The sequence below is a fragment of the Eptatretus burgeri genome, chromosome 4 (genome assembly GCF_056783735.1).
Source record: "Eptatretus burgeri isolate ZD-2024b chromosome 4, Ebu_testis_v1, whole genome shotgun sequence".
In the NCBI taxonomy this organism is placed as follows: Eukaryota; Metazoa; Chordata; class Myxini; order Myxiniformes; family Myxinidae; genus Eptatretus; species Eptatretus burgeri.
The window spans coordinates 43,644,487-43,665,715 of record NC_140964.1 but is presented as its reverse complement, the minus strand read 5'-3'; the positions used below and the strand labels follow the sequence as shown (position 1 = coordinate 43,665,715).

The following is a 21,229-nucleotide window of genomic DNA, read 5'->3' as shown; positions in this document are numbered from 1 at the left end:
AAGGGAAAAACTCTCTGACTCAAGGCCCAAAAGCCCAAAATAGGAGACTGATTTTCTCCCCACCTATTCCCTTCCCTCCCATACAAGCAAATGTTAAATTGAGACACTGATTAAAGCACTTCTTTCCTTTCATATTTTCATTCCACTCAAAGAGCGAACCAATGAATATTTGTCCATGTTCTACTTTGGGGAATAACTTAATTTTTATATTGCATTCATCACCTTTATTCACTTTATCCCTCATTCGGTTTTGTAAAATGGAGAAGTTTTGTTTTAAGTGTTTTCAGTTCGTGCTGTGAAAATGAGGAAGTATTCTGTGTCCATGTCTCTCGTGGTTATATTTTAAATCATCAGAACACTAACAGAACAAAGTTTATCTGAAAACAGCTTTTAAACGTAGGTTTTATAAAAAATCATTCAAAGCAAGATGTTTCATTTTCGTGTTAAAATGAGTCAGAATGCTTGAGAACGTCTCGCCCGAACCAAGCCAAAAAATTCTGGCCATTTCTGATGTGGGACACACCCTGGAAAAACCATTGTTGTGAAATCTCCCATGACGTCATCATGTTGGTTTAAATAAGCAACTTGTGTGGTGAGATTTCACAACCCAATTCATTGTTTAAAACAGAATTAAATCACAATACGACCAATAATTATTGTATGTTTTTTTTTCTAACAGGTTGTCCGCAATAACAACATCATTGATAACTGATGTTGAAAATGAATTATCTGAATTACACGATGAGTGGATAAAAATGATTGATTTCCTTGAAGACATTTATTCGTTTTGAAATGAACTGAATGATATTATTGTTGACTGGAAAGAATTTACTCTCACGTCATCTGACCTTGAATGAGTCAAGTCCAAGGTGAGGAATTATCGCTCTGTCTGTGTCTCCGTGTGTGTATATATGTGTATATATGTGTATATATGTGTATGTGTGTTTGTGCGTGTGTGTGTGTGTGTGTGTGTGTGTGTGTGTGTGTGTGTGTGTGTGTGTGTGTGTGTGTGTGTGTGTGTGTGTGTGTGTGTGTGTGTGTGTGTGTGTGCGTGCGTGCGTGTCTTTGACTCATTATTATTATTATTTTGTTTTTCAGTTTAAACACCTGTCTGGATTAATCAAATGCACAACTTTATCTTCTGGAGGAATCTGACATGACACTCCATCTTCTGGAGGTAAATGTTATATTTATTATTTATTAATAGCATAATATAATTATCTTTATATACCTTAATTGTTCTTCACTCTTTGTTTCAAAACAGAATATGGTATCCGAGTTTCAAAATCACAAGACATCTGAAGCAGACTGCTTGGAAAGATGGTCCATTTTCGCAACTGAATATTTACCCAAAGAAAAATGTTTCATATTTTCAATCTTGATTAATTATATTTGCTTTCCTTATAAATATATGATTTTGAATTACAAGAAAAGAATAAAGGAGATGTAAAGGGGAGGGAGGGGGGGTAGGTGGGCTCCCCCAACGACCCACCACCCCTCATCCCACCCCCCCTCATCTCACCCCCCCTCATCCCACCCCCTCCTCATCCCACTGCCCCTCATCCCACCCCCTCATCCCACCCCCGTCATCCCATCCTCCCCTCATCCCACCCCTCATCCCACCCCTCCCCTCCTCATCCCACCCCCTCATCCCACCCCTCCCCTCCTCATCCCACCCCCTCATCCCACCCCTCCCCTCCTTGTGTGTGTGTGTATGTGTGTGGGGTAGGGTGGGGAGGAGGGTGGTGGGTCAAAGGTGGGGGCACATGGGGGGGTGGGATGCTATCACCCCCTCATCCCCACCCCCTCCCCTCCCCGTGTGTGTGTGGGGAAGGGTGGGGGTGGGATGAGGGGATTGGTGGGTCAAAGGTGGGGGCACACAGGGGGGTGGGATGCTATCACCCCCCTCATCCCCACCACCCCTCATCCCCACCATCCCCTCATCCCCACCACCCCCCTCATCCCCACCACCCCAGCTTTCCCTCAAGTCCCCCTTTCAAAACGCATGTCCAGAACACCCCCTTCCCCTCCCCACTACCCCACTCTCTCCACAATACTCTCCACCATACTCTCTATCTTCTCTCTCCCTTCTCTCTCCCTTCTGTCTCCCTTCTCTCTCCTTTCTCTCTCCCTTCTCTCTCCACCATACTCTCCCTTCTCTCTCCCTTCTCTCTCCACCATACTCTCCCTTCTCTCTCCCTTCTCTCTACCTTCTCTCTCCCTTCTCTCTCCCTTCTGTCTCCCTTCTCTCTCCCTTCTCTCTCCCTTCTGTCTCCCTTCTCTCTCCCTTCTCTCTCCCTTCTCTCTACCTTCTCTCTACCTTCTCTCTCCACCATACTCTCTACCTTCTCTCTACCTTCTCTCTCCCTTCTCTCTCCACCATACTCTCCCTTCTCTCTCCCTTCTCTCTCCACCATACTCTCTACCTTCTCTCTACCTTCTCTCTACCTTCTCTCTCCCTTCTCTCTCCCTTCTGTCTCCCTTCTCTCTCCCTTCTCTCTCCCTTCTCTCTCCCTTCTCTCTCCCTTCTCTCTCCCTTCTCTCTACCTTCTCTCTACCTTCTCTCTCCACCATACTCTCTACCTTCTCTCTACCTTCTCTCTCCCTTCTCTCTCCCTTCTCTCTCCCTTCTCTCTCCCTTCTCTCTCCCTTCTCTCTCCCTTCTCTCTCCCTTACCTCACTCTTCTTCCCCCCACCCCTTCACATCCCTGCCAGCGAAGCGACGGATTGTATTTGCTAGTAAACTATAAACCCCAGTGTTTCGCATGTTGGGTGATTCATGATTGACTCCGTCTCTCAAATGGATGTTAAACTGTAATCCCGTCTGCCGGATTTGCATATCAGGGCATTTTTGAACAAGTCAGTGCATTCAATGACCAATTATTTTTGAGGTCATCATGGACCAGAAGGACAACATAGGCCAAAGATCAACAACTTATGTGAAATTTGTAAAATCCTCAATTTTCACCCCATTGACTTGAAATTTGAAGAGTATTTGCATATCATGGAACTGAATTCAACCACCAGTTATTTTTAAGGTCAAACTTGCTTTATGGATTTTGCAAATAGTGTGCTCTGCACACCATCTTTGTAGTTACCCTCACCGAAGGAGAGGGTATTACATTTGGGTCGGTTTGTTACTTGGCAATTTTTTTTTTTGACAAGTATGTTGATCACCTCCATTTCTTTGTTTGTCTGTCTGCTCACCTCCAGCCCAAACCGCTCAACCGATCGTTCTGAAATTTTCAGAGATTAAAGTCACCTTCCCTGTTCTTCTTCTTGCATATGGCAGCTTAGCTGCCGGGGTAGCTATCATTTCTTGGAAGCGCAACTGTGTCGCTGATGCAGTGCCCCTCTACCAGTGTGTACTGGTACTCATTTCGCCGACCTCGGAAAGATAAAGGGCTGAGTCAACCCACTAGTGTATTAATTTAGCAGCCAACGGGGCTTGAACTCAGGACCCTAGGATCCCAAGCCACCACCCTAATCACTAATCCAACACCAGGCTTACCTACCCTGTAACGGTCCCGCATTGAAGTTTCGTAAAATTCGTTTTTCGTTAAAAAAAAAAAAGTTTTCGTAAAAGTCGATCAAAAGGTCTACATAGGCCAATAGGCCAATTTGAGCAAAATTTTCTAAAATCCTCCAATTTCATCCAATTGACTTGACATTTGAACAGGATTTACATATCAGGTAATTGAATTCAACCACCTATTACTTTTGAGGTTGTCATAGGTCTAAAGGTCAACATAAGCCATAAGGTCAACCCAAAATAAGCCAAATTTTTAAATTGTTTCTAAAATTGTCAATTTTTATGCGATTGACTTGAAATTTGAAGACCATTTGCATATCAGGTCTGTGAATTTAAGCACCTATTAATTTTGAGATGAAAGTAGACCAAAAGGTCAACATTGGCCAAATTTCTAAAATCCTCAATTTTCATTTGATTAACTTGAAATTTGAAGAGCACTTGCATATCAGGTCGCTGAATTCAACCACGTATTAATTTTGAGGTAAACATAGGCCAAAGGGACAATTTGGGCCAAATTCTCTGAAATCCTCAATTTTCATCCAATTGACTTGAAATTTGAAGAGCATTTTCATGTCGGGTCACTGAATTCAACTACCAATTGTTTTTAAGGTCAAAAGGTCAACACATGCCTAATTTCTAAAATTGATAGAAAGGTCAAAAAACTAAATATATCATGAAATCTCAAAAAGTTGTAGACGAGTTCTGACAAAACAAGGTGGATGAGTTGAATCGGTGACAAGAACAAGCGGATTGGATTTTGGTTCGGATCCAGCCCATCAGTGGGATACAAAACCTGAACTGTTCCACCTGGCAGAGGTATGCGCTCCACCGAGTGCCATTCTACTTTGTGCTGTTTTGCCAAATTGTCTCTCTGAGTGATTTTTCATTTGTTTGTTTGTCCGCACAGAACTTTCGTGTTTTTCTCCGCAACTGCTTGCTGGATTAAGACGAAATTTTCATCATTGGTGTGACTACTCATGTGGAATGTTTTATTGATAATGATGACATCATAGGTCACGTGGTGTGACAGCCATGTTGGAAAAACGGAAAAACTTTGCATCTCTGTATCTCTGAAACCGCACCAAAGAAAAAATTGAAACTTGGCACATAGCAAGTACTCCTCATGCGGAATGAGGGTGATTTTTTTTTAATGACATCATGGGTGCCTTCATTATGCAGTCATAATTGCATATGTAAAACACTACATCTAATCAGTATGAATGTTTTTGAGGGTCATCTCGGGATAAAATGGTCCACAAAAATGTATGTGATGATTTCCTCAATCACTGATTCGGCAGCCATATTGATCTATTTCTGTTTTTAAACCTTCAAAAATCTTCTTCTCTGAAATTGCTGAACCAGACATCACTGCCAGCATTTATAAAGTGGCAGTTCTAATTATGTCTCTTATTAATTATGTAACACACCAGAACACAAACACCACACAATATACACCACACAAAACTACACAAACACCACACAACACACCACACAAAACAAGTTCTGACAAAGGTCTGCAATCTCTGATTGCTCTTTTTCTTGTTTCTTTCTGTCTTTCTGTTTGTCTGTCAATCGCCTACAGGTAACAATTCTAAGCCAATCGTCATGAAACTTTACCAAGTTGTGGAGGTGGTCGCAACTGAGGAGCCTATTGATTGAGGTCAAAGGTCATCTTGAGGTCAAGTTTCTAAAATTGGCATTTTTCATCTGATTAACTTGAAAGTTGAACAGGATTTGCATATTGGGTCACTGAATTGGGAAACCAACTATGTTTTGAGATCAAAAGGTCAACTCGTGGTCAAGCTTCTAAAATCCTCAATTTTATTCTGAAAAATCATCGATTTTTATCTGATTGACTTGAAAATTGAACAGCAATTGCATTGTGCCTCACTGAATTAGGAAACTAACTATTATTGAGGTAACACAGTCAAAGGTCATCTCAAGGTCAAACTTCTAAAATCATCAAATTTCATCTGAAAAATCATCAATTTTCAACCAATTAACCTGAAGATAAAAGAGCAATTTCATAGTGCAACACTGAATTGGAAAACTAACTATTTTGAGGTCAAAAGGTCAAAGGTCAACTTTCTAAAATAAATTTTCATCCGTTGACCTGAGTTTTGAGTAAGATCGTCAATTTTTATCTCTTAATGAAATCGACAATTTGATGTGTCCATGGCAACCTTTTTATTTTGGGGGAGGGGGGGGGAAGTGGGGTGGATTTTGCAAGTATCATGCAAAGCACGACATGTGCCTTTTTAGCTGCTTGTTTGTCTGAATGTCAATTACCTACAGGTCACAATTTGAAACTTATCTTCATGAAACTTCACCAAATAGTAGAGTTTGTCAAAGCAAGAAGCCTATTGATTTTGAGATCAAAATGTCAAAAGGTCAACATCGGCCAAAGGTCAACGACTTTGTCAGATTTCTACAATCATCAATTTTCATTCGAATGACTTGAAATGTGACGTGGATTTGCACATCATGTCAGTGAATTCAACCACCAATTATTTTTGAGGTCAACATGGGCCAAAAGGTCAACATTGGCCAAATTTCTGAAACTGTCAATTTTCATCCGAATGACTTCAAATTTGATGAGGATTTGCAATTTTGGTCATTGAATTCAACCTCCAATCATTTTTGAGGTCAACATCGGCCAAAAGGTCAACATAGGCCATTTTTCTGAAATTGACAATTTTCATCCGATTGGCTTGAAATTTGAAGAGGGCTTGCAATTTGATCATTGAAATCAATCAACAATGATTTTTGAGGTCAACATGGGCTGAAGGTCAACAACTTAAGTGCAGTTTCTGAAATATTCAATATCATCCGATTTACTTGAAATTTGAACAGTGTTTGCATGTTATGTCATTAATGCGAATCACACATTATTTTTGAGGTAAAATTTGTTTGAGGGATTTCACAAGTATTGCACTCTGCATGACGTCTTTCTTGTTTGTTTGTTTGTCTGTGAGCAAGATATCTCAAAACGTTATGGATGGATTCGGACGAAATTTAGTGGACAGGTTGGATGTTGTCATGGCAGTTTTGGCCACCTCAAGACAGAAAAACCTTTAGTTCAATTTACGCTGTTTATTCAGTCGTAAATATCAGACAGACTTGCGTGGGGAAGCTTAGCCTGGAGCAGTGTCTCAGGCAAAATTTTTACGATACATTGAGTATTACGAGTATATATTTGATCCCTCCAGGGCGTGGTTAATAAATCAAAAGAAATTAACTGAACAAAGAGAGGCCTCTTGGAGAAACAACAGATGGAACTTTGTAAGGTTAAAAATCACAAACACAGGATGAAAAAACGGTCTGTTTTCGGAGCTTGCTTGCTGCCTATCAGAGCTGAAAGAGTATTTGATTCTTTGCTTCTGGGCCAGATTACCAGCAGACAGATAAGGATTTCCAAGGTTTTTACAACTACAGAGGAATGTGTGTATTCCACCTCCCTACTATCCTTCCCAGCATATATTTATTAAATTCTTTTTCAAGGCACTAACTGAAGCTAATTGGCATTTTACCTCATTATAAATTCAATTAACAATTCAGTCTCCCACAGTGTGTGATATGGACAAATTGATAAGATTTTGGTGAAGATCCGGATCAGGATCTGGATCCGAGAATTCTTAAAGTGATTCTTCACCATTGAGAGAAAGGGCTAAAAACAATATATAGCAAGATTTCTCAACAAGTTGTGGACGGATTCGGACGAAACTTGGTGGACAGGTTGGGTTTGTGACAAGGATGAATTGTTTCCATTTTAGTGAAGATCCGTATCCGGATTATGAGAATTTTTTAATTGTTTACGTGATTCTTTCTCATTGAGAGATGGGGCCAAAAACGATATATTGCATAATATATTTTTTATTTTATTGTGAAAGAGTTGGGTCGGTGACAATAACAAGCCGATTAGATTTTGATTCAGGTCCCGATCCAGATATGACCTATCAGTGAGCTACAAAACGTTAACTGTTCAGCCTGGCAGAGGTGTGCGCTCCACCGAGTGCCATTCTAGTTCTTCTTATAATTATCATGATGGGGGATATGTGTGTGAGGTTTGAAATGAACAAACACAGATAGCACATTCACCTTTTGAAGAGATCACACTCATGACACAAGTATCCAATCACCGATGCATACCTCAACTATATGCACTGGCATAGCGAGGTGGGGGCGAATGGGGAGGCTGCCCTGAGAGGCGAATTTGTTTTGATGCATTAAAGTACTGTACCTGAAGTATCATCTATCACTATCAACACTTCTATGGACAATTTTCCCGTGACGTGTGAAAGCGCAAACGCATGGAGGGTTTAAAAAAAAAAACATTTTTGTATACCTTGTCAAGGCTCATATGAGAACGAACACACAACGCACAGCAAGGGGGGCATGATACAAGAGGGGCGAGAGTGGGAAGGACAAAACAGTGGGGAACAGAGACATTTGGAGATCTGTGGAATGGAGAGGGATGGGGCGGGGGACATGGGGTAACCAAAATGGACACTAAAGGGACTTTCAGGAAGGAAAGCAGAGAATTTGAAGGAAGTGCGTTTGGGGTGGATTAATGTGGGGAGAAAAGATCGAGGATTTCGATGGGGGACGATATGAGATGGTGGTGAACAGCTGTTTTGAAGCCCTGGAGGGAAGAATGGGATTGAACAGAGTGAGGGAGTTTATTCCAAAGGTGGGAATAAAGAGGAACGAAAGAGTGAAGTTGAGCAGTGATTTGTGATTTTGGTAGTTTTACCAGAAAAGGGTTGTTGGCGAACCTTGAGCACCCTGTGGAAATATGGTGGGGACAAATCACAGACAGAGCGGGGGGGGGGGGTAAAGACCAGAGAGGAGATGGTAGAAGACAGAAAGACCACCGACCTGCCTGGGGTGAGAGAGTGAGAGACCCAAAGGCTCAGCCTCATCACGGGAAATGCCAATGATCCAAAATGCCTTGGTTTCCACTGCGTGAAGCTGAGAAAGGTGAGAGGCATGAGCACCAGCCCAGAGGGGAGAGCAGCACTCAATCAGGCTGCAGATGAAAATTTTGTATGTGGTCAGGATCTCAGGTGGGCCGAGGAAGGACTTTGCATGACAGAGGATTCCCAGTCGGCGACTGGCTTTGGAGGCCAGGTTGGAAATGTGGCTTTCCCAGGAACGATCATGGCAGATAGTGTGACCCAAAAGCTGGAAAGAAAGGAATTCTTCCAGAGGAGTGTTGAGAAAGGAGATTGGGGTGGGGGGGGGTTCCAAATGGTGCTTTCCGAGACAAAGTGAGAATGAGATTTGTGAAGATTGAAAGACATGTTCCACATGTTGGACCAGTTTGTGATTTTATCCAGATCTGCAGAGAGAGACGAAGCTGCTGCTTGCCGGTCTGATGGACGACAGATGGTACGGCAGAGGGTGGAGTCATCAGCAAAGAGATAAAGAGGATTTTCCAGAGAGTCGGGGAGATCATTGATGAAAACCAGAAAAAGAACAGGGCCCAGAACGCTGCCTTGAGGAACTCCAGCCTGGACAGGAAGGGGGGATGAGAGAACTCCATTATGGGCCACACGTTGACTGCGACAAGAGAGGAAGTCTGCGAGCCATGAGTGGAGATGGGCTTGGATACCATACGAAGAGAGTTTGGTGAGCAGGGCAGGGTGCCAGACCGTGTCAAAAGCACGTGATATGTCCAGGGATATGGCTCTGATTTCATGTCCTGAACTGTGCAAATCGCCCTGCCCTCCATTTGCTGACCAATGGTTGTGGCCAACGATGTCTCAAAGAGAAGCGGTGGGTAAAAAGGAGCACGCGGCATGCTGGGAAACTAAAGTGGAAGACGAGGCAGGGAAGCTTTGGCATTTCATTCCAGTCGCCGTTCCCGTCTCATCAGAGGTGTACCTCGAGACGGGTATTTGGCACCCGGGGTGGACCCTTCCTTTGGAAACCCCGAGATAAAGAATTTCAAAAATCAAATGCACAGAAAACATCATTTGTGCAATTAAAATTTCAAGCGGATTACACTACTGCACCTGTAGTAAGCAAATTGGAAATAAGAAAATATATTTTTTGCAACCGCTTGTGTAACATAGACGAATTGATTCAATTTGTTGAAGATCCGGATGCGGATCTGATAATTTTTTTAAGTGATTCTTCACCATTGATAGATCGGGCTAAACCGATATATAGCACGATATCTCAAAAAGTTGTTGACAGATTCGGACAAAAGTTGGTGGACTTGTTGTGTGTGTGACAAGGAAGAATTGATTCAATTTTGGTGAAGATCCGGATCCGACTACGAGAATTTTTTAAGTGAATCTTCACCATTGAGAGATGGAGGGCCATCAACGATCTATAGCACGATATCTCAAAAAGTTGTGGACGGGTTCGGATGAAACTTGGTGGACACGTTGGGTGTTTGACCACGACGAATCGATTCGATCTTGGTGAAGATCTAGTACTAGAATTTTAAAAGTGATTCTTCACCATTGAGAGATAGAGGGCTAAAAATGATAGAAACACGATATCTCAGAAATGTCTTTGGCCCGATACGTTCTCGTGTATCAGGCATGACGGGGCGGAGGTGTGCCCTCTACCGAGTGCCCCTCTCGTTCACCATGTGAGTGACGAGAGGGCGGTCATTTGAGATGTCGTCCCCAGCAGCATTTTTTCCTCGACACTCCACTAACTCCGAATCACCCATTCTTACCTATGTACATGTACCTTGATGTACCCCTCTAATCCCAACGCCTCTCGTTACCCATTTACTGTTCCTGCTGCCTTGTCCAGGGAGACCATTCCATCCATGATCCATGCATTCAGTATTTTCCAAGTGAAAGACCCCCCCCCCCACCCACCAAACACCTTGCTTACCACCCTCACTGTCCTCCTTTGTTAATTACAACACCATCACGTTTGTTTGCATATTAAAGTACGGTCACATGAGTTCTGTCGACTTGAAGCCCTCCCAAACTTGAGCATGTCACGTGGTACTCACGCACGGATTGTTGGACACGTGGATCGAGTCTTGGCTTGATGTCTGAGTCCTGTCGTTCGCTCATCTCCAAATGACCTTTCGTGCAGATACAGCAAGTCATGCAGTGGGATTGAAAAAAAAGTAGTGGACGGTGCGATGGGACCTTCATAAATGTTTGAAAAGAAGGAAAACCGACGAAGGTCAAAACGTTATAACCCCTCCCCCCAAGCCTCATATCTTTATAACCCTCCCCCCCCAAGCCTCATATCTTTATAACCCTCCCTCCCAAGCCTCATATCTTTATAACCCTCCCCCCCCCCAAAGCCTCATATCTTTATAACCCTCCCCCAAGCCTCATATCTTTATAACCCTCCCTCCCCCAAGCCTCATATCTTTATAACCCTCCCTCCCCCAAGCCTCATATCTTTATAACCCTCCCCCCCAAGCCTCATATCTTTATAACCCTCCCCCCAATCCTCATATCTTTATAACCCTCCCCCCAAGCCTCATATCTTTATAACCCCCCCAAGCCTCATATCTTTATAACCCCCCCCCAGGCCTCATATCTTTATAACCCCCCCCCAGGCCTCATATCTTTATAACCCTCCCCCCAATCCTCATATCTTTATAACCCTCCCCCAAGCCTCATATCTTTATAACCCCCCCCCCCAGGCCTCATATCTTTATAACCCCCCCAAGCCTCATATCTTTATAACCCTCCCCCCAATCCTCATATCTTTATAACCCTCCCCCCAAGCCTCATATCTTTATAACCCCCCAGGCCTCATATCTTTATAACCCCCCCCAGGCCTCATATCTTTATACCCCCCAAGCCTCATATCGTTATAACCCTCCCTCCCCCAAGCCTCATATCTTTATAACCCCTCCCCCAAGCCTCATATCGTTATAACCCCCCTCCCCCCAAGCCTCATATCGTTATACATTTCTCTGTAGAGTTTCTATTGGTTAATCGTCTAATGGATTGAACGAAATTTGTTTTTCTGCCATTGTGATTGGTTTTCCCCCCTCCCCTCCTCCATTCTAATCTCCACACGTACACAGTAAGGACACCTCGCCGTGATTGAGTTGAGGACGACGGTATCTGCAGTGGTTGAGGGGGTGGTGGTGGTGGTGTGCGTTGCAGATTACCTGTGCTTCTCTTGATACCTGTTGTTTATGACGAATTAGGTAGCTCAGCACGTGAGAGTTTCTCACCACGACGAGTCATTGAGCCTGGGAGACTGCGGCCGGAGAGGTGAGTCTATAAGTTCATTCGTGGTGGAGGGAAACCCCGTCTCACGGTCCGTCACGATTTACCAAGCTGTCCCTCATCGGGTTTTCCCGCCTTTTTTGTCGTTTGAACGGAACAGTAAACGGGGGAAATTGAGAGTTTATGTCCATGTGTTCGTCCGTGCCGTTTGAATGGGAAACCGAGGAATAACTGACGGATCGAGTCCATCCGAGTCGTATAAATCGGGACCTTCTCCTTGAACTTGTCGACGTCGCTCGGTGCTTTGAATGTATATATGATGGACGCCCCTTGGCGCCAACATGAACACTCAATGTGCGGTGAACGGTTCATTACAGGACGTGCGTCGGCTCAGGATCGTCGTGAACTGTTTTTATTTTCATTTGATCGTGGATTTATTCTCTGTTCGGCTATCGGGCCTAGTTGATGATAGACCAACTTGAATATTCAAAATGGCTGCCAATTGCGTGACGGCCCAACCGGGAGAAAGGTTGGGGGGGGAGGACGTGGTTTAAATGGAGGATGAAAGAAGAGAAATAGACGGTTACGGTTTGGGAAGAGAAGACGAGAGTCGTGAATGAAGCGCTTTAATCGATTTGGCACGAGTCAAAGAATCCGCCATATTTGCGTAAAAAAAAAAAAAAAACAAGGACAAATGTGTCCAAGAGCCGCGTCCGAAAGGTTTTGTCTTCACCAGAGGAAGAGGAAGAGGAAGAGGAAGAAGAAGAAGAAGAAAAAAAAATCAAACAACTTCCGATATTTCGTCACGTGCCTTGATTGAGCCAATAGCGAGACCCGTCATGGACGATCGTCGTTCATGACGAGAAACTCGTGTATTTACGAAATTATAACACATTAAATGGAATAATCTTTAAATAGTAACGTGAACTTTTTGAAACTTGAAAGCAAATGTCCGAATATATTTAAAAGTTCATGATAGACGCTCTCAAAAGGCACCCCCAATGCTAGGATGTGTACAGGTGTTTAGTATTTCAGGAGATCCGGATGATCCCATTTAAATGGACAAATCTGAGGGCGGTTGAGTAACAAGAGAATGTGGGATGGAAAAAACTCGTGATGGGGGAACGGTGGGGTGAGGGGTCCAAAACGATTTCACCCAATTCCCATAAATAACAAGAAAGAGCAATCAGAGATTGCAGACCCTCACCAGGACTTTAGTGTGGCAAATAGATAGAAGGATGTACTAAATGAAAGGTCGTTGATTGCAAATTAAAGGTCTATAAATGGTCTAGTTGTAAAGGTTGAAATGGTCTAAAGGGTATTAAAAGGTCGAAAGGCTCTTGATGGTGTAATTTATGGTCTAAAGGGTCAGAATTCTCTGCAGGGGACAAAAGGGTGTTGAAACGTCGAAAAAGGTTGAAAGGGGTCTTCGGGATATTTAAAGGGTGTTCGGTCTAAACTCTAAAGGGTAGAAAGGAGTCTAAAGGACTTCAGGGTTCTAAAGGGTTTTGGAGGTCTAAAGGGTGTATTGGGGTCTATAAGGTCTTAAAGGGCCTTCATGGTCTAAAGGGTCTAAAACATCTTGGTGGTCTTTGGGGTATTAAAGGGTTTTAGAGAGTCTTAGGGTTCTTAAATGGTCTTAGAATTCTAAAGGGGTCTCAAAGGGTCTTTGTGATCCTTTATGCCTGGTGTTGTTTGGGTTTGGGTGGTGGGCTTGGGATCCTCAGGTCCTGAGTTCATATCCTGCTGTCCGTTGAATTAATACCAGGTGGGGTTGACTCAGCCTGTCATCCTTCTGAGATCAGCAAAATGAGTTCCAGCTTGCTGGGATGATTGAACCATTCGAGTACCCTGTGTCGGAGTGATGACCCGTCCAGGATCGGGCCCAATAGCCCAGGAGACTGCTTTGGCAGCACCGGCGCTCTATACAGAGTACGGTCCCAATGGATGGATGTGGTCCTTTGGGTCTTCTTTGTCTTAATGGATCTCAGGGTTATAAAGGTTATCAAGGGTTTTAGGGGTAATAAAAGGTCTTGGGATTCTAAAGTTTCTCATCCAATGAATACACATACTCATGTTTTGTCGGACAGACAGACAAACAAATGGAACCAAATGCAATACCCTCTCCTCTGGAGGGTAATAAATATATCACCTCCTTGCCCCCCAAAACGATTTTCCATAAATATATTACTCCATTGCATCTGTTGGGATTTGTACCTTTGTTAAAGCTTTGTTTCTCCCAACTCAATTCACTCCCCTGCAGTTAATTAAAATATATTCCTGCTTGCTGTTCACAAAGGAACATTGGAATTCCTTGTGTTGAGATAAGGATGGGGTCAGTCTCAGTGTGACCACTCCTTGGCTTTTTTCATAAGATCTTGGCTATTCGTTGTTCACCTTGGTGTCTTCGTTTTCTATAGGTTTTCTTGGCGTATAGGTTTTCTATTATCATCGCTTTTCTGAAACCTTGTGAATTCTTGGCTTTTTTCATTGGCTCACCTTGGCATTTATGAAAATGAGGAGTGGTCACACTGGTCAGTCTTGAGTAATCCACAAGAACGCTGTTAGCAGCATTAGGGAGTAACTTTGCTTCCTCGTTATCTTGCTTGATTCATGGTTGTTGAAGAACATAAGCCAGTTGCTAAAGGCAGCTGGTCAGGTTGAAAGAAAGGACAATTGCGAAATAAGCATTTGTCCAAGATAGAACCGTATATAAGAGAGTAGCTCAACTGATAGAGCCAGAGCACTCTCCCGGTAACCTCAATTGCTAATTGGTGTTTGCTGCTCTCCGTGCGGCCGCATGTATTCATAAACAATGAACAATTTTCTCTCAAGTACATTGACATCTTCATGCCTTGGTGAAGGGTGATCGACGCCTCGACACCTCCACCCCTTCCCCCGGATTTAAATCTTCAAATATACTCCAGACCTTGAATTTAACAATGCTTTGCTAAAACTGGAATTACGTCATTACGCAAAATTTTCCCAAACTATTATTCATTGTTCAAAACTGAAACATCATCCATCAATATCACAAATGTGGCAAAATATGATGACATTTGTCAGAAAAAAAATCACGACTATACATCGTATATCATTTTCTGAGTAAAGTAGAAACAATTGTACCAATTGAGGATGAGAGGTGGAAGCAATATTCCTCTTAATTGTTCCTTATTTATAATTTTCCTCCAATAATGGCTTCTTATATCTCCCTTCCTGGTTTTTGGTTTGCCATGCCTCTGTATTTCAACAGTTCCAGACATTAACAAAATATCACCTGACCACACACATCCCCTCTGAAAATAAAAAAAACTTGTGCAGAAATTCACTAAACTTGATCGCTATGATCACCACATGGCAATAATGTGCGAGAGTGGTATAAATTTTGGCCCCATCCCCTGGAGTAGTATGGGGTCAAAAGGTCAAATACCAAAAATGCAATAGCAGGCACATTTTAAAACATTATAATGAAACTTTGTTTCTGCAATCAACATTGGTGAATGCATGAAATATGTAAAAAAAAAAATTGGATTTGACTCCCAGTTCATGCCCCAAGGACATGAGGATCTAGGGTCACAGAGGTCAAAACTGAAAAACAATTTTAACTCAAAATTTGATATTTGGCCATTCTTGATGGAAGTTTTTGATATCTTTCAACTTAAGTCTAGGTGGGAAGCGTGAGGATTTGAGATGGCGAGCCATCAACTTTGCTCCCGTCTTATTTTGCTATCAGACAATTCCATTTTCATACTAGAAGGACACTCAGTTGAGCGCATACCTCCACCATGTAATGCCTGATCCACGAGAACATATCGGGCTCAATGCATTTTTGAAATATTCTGATCTAAGTAGTTTTTGGCCCTATCAATGGTGAAGATTCACTTTAAAAATTAAATAAATCTCGTATCCAGATCCGGACTCGGATCTTCACCAAAATCAAAGCAATTTGCTGTGGTCACGCACTCAACCTGTCCACCAAGTTTCATCCAAATCCATCAAGTTTCATCCTCAAACTTTTTGAGATATCGTGCTATATATTACTTGAGCCCAATCTCTCAAAGGTGAAGAATCACTTAAAAAAATCAAATTGGGATTTGGATCTTCACCAATATTGAATCAATTGTTCCTTGTCACACACCCTATCTGCCAACCAAGTTTCGGCCGAATCCATCAACAACTTTTTTGAGATATCGTGCTACATATAATTTTTGGCCCGATCTCTCAATGGTGAAGATTTACTTAAAAATTCTCGTCGTCAGATCCAGGTCTTCACCAAAATCTAAGAAGTTTGTCCTTGTCACACACCCAACCTGCCCACCAAATTTCATCCGGATCTGTGCACAACTTTTTGAGATATCCTGCACACAGACAGACAGACAGAAACAAACAAACAGACAGACAGAGGTGAAAACGTAACCTCCTTCACCTTCGGTGGTGGAGGTAATAATCGAAGATCTCACACTTTTCTGAGAGGGAAAGGGAAATATAAAGAGAGATTATATACCTGCTTGGTGCTGTACATTGTATGTTATATCTAAATTTTGAACTTTAAATTTGTGCATACCCTTTATAGATTATCTTTTCTCCTCTTTTGTTCATGCCCAGACTTGCTCACAAAGCTTCATGCACATAAAGTGGCATCATGCAGCAATTGTAACTTGAGCAATCTTTCTGTACAGTAAACACTTGTTTTGTCTTCTCCAGGACATGTCTGAATCGGAGTCCTTCCTAACATGGCTGCAGGCCCATGGCCTCAGATCAGAAACGGCACAAGCCGTGGTCATGCAGCTGGGCATTGAGAGTCAAAAGTTACTTCATGCGTGCACAGAGTCAGAATGGGTGAGAACGGAGCTCTTCACCTTTGCCAAACAGAAGTTGCCTTTCACAATGTACGTTGAGCTGCGCAACTTCGTTGAATCTTACGGGGTGCAACGACAAGTCCAACCGGCATGCTCTGCCCTGATTACTGTTTTATGTTCCATGCTGAATACTGTGGGCCAGGAATTCTCCAGCTGTGCACAAAAGCTGAGCTCAGTGGAGTCTCAATACACGTTGCCTTCAGATGATGTTAAGAACCTGGAGAATTCCAATGAAGTGCTTGGATTCAGGATCAGGGATGTTTACAGCCTTCAACCTGAAGAAGAAACATTAACTCCACAGTTTGGTAGCCTTCATCCCCAAGAGGAAACGTTACCTCCACACTTTGGTGAGTGTTGATGGTATTTTAAACATCATAATTTTAAGGAGGTACTTTTTAACTCGCTATTAACAATTTTTATTTTTCAACACAGCAGGTGTCATGATGAGATGCTTGATTAAGATAATACGACAAGATTTTCAAATTAAGTGTTGCGAACCTCAAAATCATCTTCAGGAGAAGTAGTCACAGGAGGAGGCCATCTGGTCCATTATGCCTTTGCTATATCCGCATCACAGGAAACTAAAGGGTGGTGTTAATTCTACCATGAACCCCAATTCTACCCCCACTAATCCACCCCAAACCCACTTCCTTCAAATTCCCTGCTTACCTTCCTGAAAGTCCCTGTCGTGTAAGGACCTGAAGGCTCCTGTAGTGTCCATCTTGTTAATCCAGTGTACCCCACCCCATCCCTCTCCCTTCCACAGATCTCCTCATGTCTCTGTTCCACACTGTTTTTTTTACTTCCCACTCCTTCCCCTCTTGTCTCCTGCTCCCCTTGTTGTACGTTCTGTGTGCTAGCTCTCATACGAGCCTCGACAGTGTATACAAAAAAAAAATGCAGAAAATTTTGCCAGGATATAGAATCTACTCTTTATAAAAGATACCATGTGATCTCTCATGCCTCCAACCTAATTGCAGGTGGGACAGACAGATTTGTGTCCCCATCCCATGTGAAAAAGGCCTGTTATGAGATGCAGTGCTCCTTGTCTTTGATCTTTTTGGCCACTAAGAAATTATATTGATGTTGTATATCAGAGAAACTCTGTTGCTGTGGGTTGGTTTCTGCAGCCACTAGGTGACGTCTGTATACTGTGGTGGAAAAGAACTCAATTTCCACAATGGTTCAGCATACAAAAGAGAATCTTTGTTAAAAAATACGTACTTGCACATACGGGAGAAAATATAACGATGAAATTCTCAAAAAAAAAAAACACTAATGCAAGCCAGATATATGAAATGGGGATTTATGGGGGGAAATGATTGAACAAGCAGATAAAAGAGAAATAGCTTTTCATCTGCGAAAAAGTAACTTCCCACAGTTCAAAATCAAAATAACTGCTTTCTGCGACTGGGAAAGGAGTGAAAACATTCTAAACAATGTAGGCAAGGCCAAAGCCCAAAGTACAGCCCATCAGAAAAGAGCACAACAGCCCCTTCGAGGTTCCCCAAGGTTTGGAGATACAGACAGTTTTTTACAGATCAAGGGAGTGAATCATTACTTCGGCACATTCTCAGCACTGATGAAGAACATCACATTGACTCGCGCAACTCACAGAACCTCGGCAGCTTCCACAATGTGTCGACACAAACAGCCATGCATTATATTCATTAAATTTGTGAACTAAATAAGAAATACAAAATCAAAATCCCCCATCCAAATCCTCGATCTTTTTGACCCCCGTTAATACACCTAAGCCTACCTTCTTCAAATTCCCTGCTTTCCTTCCTGAAAGTCCCTTGTAATGCCCATCTTGTATACCCCGTGTTCCCCGCCCCATCCCTCTCCCTTCCACAGATCTCCTAATGTCTCTGTTCCCCACTGTTTTGTCCCTCCCACTCCCGCCCCTCTTGTCTCATGCCCCCATTGTTGTGTATTGTGTGTTAGCTCTCGTGCAAGCCTCGACAAGGTATACAAAAAACAAACAAAATCTAAAGTTAAATTTAATCATGTACTAATGGATATACTTAAGTCTTCCTGGAACTTATGCAACATTTCCAGGTTGTTACATAGTTTTAATGAAAAAATGACAAATCACCATCACAAATCACTATCAACTGAAGGCAGATGTATGTTTTACATGAAGCAAATGCAACAGAATACGTGGATAATCAAGTCTACAAGGGAATCCTCTCAACTGCAGCAATTTACCAAAGTTCAAATAATCTTTTTTGAGTGGGGAACAATGTCTTTATTCATTCACACTTTGGGTTGGTAACACCAATTACAAATGCTCGAAGAGGAAATCTTTGACATTGCTGGGATCTTCAACAATACACACCAGCGAATTACTGGATTTTTACACCGAAGGAGGTTTTGGTGAAGGACACCGAAGGTGAAGGAGGTTATGTTTTCACCCCTGCTGTCTGTTACTTGGCAAAAATTTTTTTTTTTCAAACTATCTTGACCTGTTCTGTTAGTTTGTTTGTCTGTCCTCTCATCTACAGCACAAACCATTCAGCTGATTGTTCAGAAACTTTCACAGATTGTAGGCACCGTCCCTGCGACAGTCAAACGACAAAAGTTTTGTGAGGTCGACATTGTCCAAAAGGTCAACAAATTTCTAAACAAGTCAAATTGGCTGATTTTCTCAATTTTCTTTTTCCTTCAATCAAAGATACATCTATTTGGAACTGGAAGGGCACTCGGTCTGAGCGCATACCTCCACCACATTATGCCTGATCCATGAGAACATATCGGGCCCAACACATTTTTGAAATATCATGCTATACAGTGCTGTATATCGTTTTTGACCTCATCTCTCAATGGTGAAGAAACACTTTAAAAAATAAATATATTCTCGTATCCAAATCCGGATTCAGATCTTCACCAAAATCGAATCGATTCGTCATGGTCACACACCCAACCTGTCCACAAAATTTCATCCGGATCCGTGCACAACTTTTTCAGATATCCTGCACACAGACAAACAAACACACAGAGGGGTGTAAACATGACCTTCATCTTCAGTGGCAGAGGTAATGAAAGAGAAGCAAAAGCAAAACTATCAGTCAGAACAATGGAGGTGTTAATTCTTCCCTGACACTCACAATGCATCGCTGTTCATGGTGTGTGTGTGTGTGTGTGTGTGTGTGTGTGTGTGTGTGTGTGTGTGTGTGTGTGTGTGTGTGTGTGTGTGTGTGTGTGTGTGTGTGTGTGTGTGTGTGTGTGTGTGTGTGTGTGTGTGTGTGTGTGTGTGTGTGTGTGTCTACAACCATATGTTGGACATGTATGGACCGATTTTTATTCAAACTTGGCAGAAACACAAGTGATGGTAAACACATGCACATCATTTTGTTTCGCGATGCAATCAAAGATGGCCGACTGGTGGCCATTCCAGTTGTAAAGAAAACCCGGTGTCAAACACGTCCTCAAACATTTCTCAGACGTGCATTTACCGATCTTGTTCAAACTCGGCACACAGATAATGAATGATGGCTTCCATATGCACGTCGTTTTTTTTTCGACATCAGATCCAAGATGGCCGACTGGTGGCCATTTTCTTACTTGAATGTGTCCCCAACCATTTCTCCCACTAGCATGGTCCGATTTTATTAAAACTTGGCACAAGCACAGGAGATGATCGCATACACATGCACCTCACTTTATTTTGCGATCTGATCAAATATGACAACTGGCGGCCATTTTAGTTGTCCGTAAATATGGGCTAGCCCTTTGACTCCGTCCTTACAGCAAGATTACTAAAACAACAGGGGCTATGACATTTTATGTCTTTTTTTACTTCTTTGAATTACTTTGTGGACGACCTTTCAAATAAATTTGGAATGTAAATTGTTTTTCAACGTGTTTGTTATCATATAGAGGTACAGTATTTAAATCGAGCTCCATAATCGGTGTCGGCACTAGCTCACAGCGCATTACATTTTTGTCGCAGTTCACGACGCCTTGATAAAAATTAACACCTGACACATTGTAATGCAAGCATTCAATGTTTGTCCACCTCGCTTTGCAGCAACGATGAGCTTTCTTGGGGTTTTTTTTCCAACACAACATTCGTATTCGTACAAATACAGGATTCATATTTCCCCGGTGCTCTGATCGCGCAATCCCTCGACACCTTGGTGACGACTTCTCCACTCTGGATTCTCCATGTGGCCCATTCGATAGCTCGGAGGAGATTTCTCGATTCCAGATTCGCCACGCAACTCCTCCTAAAGCCCGTTCAGGGAGAGGAAGTGCCTTATCGCTCCGGGCTTATCTCCCATTTGCCTTCCCAGCCCACAAATTATTTGAAGTCTATCTGAGGCACATAGAACTGATCTCCCTTCCTGTAACCCATCCGTTCCACGCCCACACATCCCCCATCCCCAACAAACAATCGCGACACTACATTTTGGTGAGTATCCCTGTAACTGTTCATTTCATTGTCCATTTGTGTTTTTTATTGATTTCAATGTCTTAAAACGTAGATAATTCGATCCTGAGTAAAAGTCGAGCCCAGGCCTCCAACGTGGGGGGGAGTCTTGACTTGTCCGTCAAACAATACGGTTATTACTTGAGCTTCTGCCGAGACACACATTAACCCTCAATAGGTAACCTTCATCCCACAGTAAAATATGTGCAACCTGGGGTCTTTCAGACCCCTC

The 21,229-nt window shown here is 42.6% G+C and overlaps 2 protein-coding genes across 5 annotated transcripts in view; one reads left to right on the top strand and one right to left on the bottom strand.

Annotated features, from left to right (window-relative positions):
• LOC147027923 (uncharacterized) overlaps window positions 1–18,368 on the bottom strand; it is a 66,723-nt gene extending 48,355 nt beyond the window's left edge. Inside the window, exon 1 of one of the 3 annotated variants that reach the window (XM_085877758.1) lies at window positions 18,325–18,368. The gene's annotated coding sequence lies outside the window, so the exon portion shown is untranslated. Of the gene's footprint in view, window positions 1–10,514; window positions 10,689–18,324 lie in introns of those variants that run through there. The other 2 variants (XM_085877761.1, XM_085877762.1) reach the window with 2 other exon arrangements.
• LOC147027922 (uncharacterized) overlaps window positions 1–21,229 on the top strand; it is a 45,386-nt gene that overhangs the window by 2,605 nt on the left and 21,552 nt on the right. Inside the window, exons 3-5 of one of the 2 annotated variants that reach the window (XM_085877756.1) lie at window positions 680–869; window positions 1,099–1,177; window positions 16,408–16,909. In XM_085877756.1, coding sequence (XP_085733882.1) covers window positions 1,157–1,177; window positions 16,408–16,909 — 523 coding nt within the window. In that variant the 5' untranslated portion in view covers window positions 680–869; window positions 1,099–1,156. Of the gene's footprint in view, window positions 1–679; window positions 870–1,098; window positions 1,178–11,486; window positions 11,749–16,407; window positions 16,910–21,229 lie in introns of those variants that run through there. The other variant, XM_085877757.1, reaches the window with a different exon arrangement.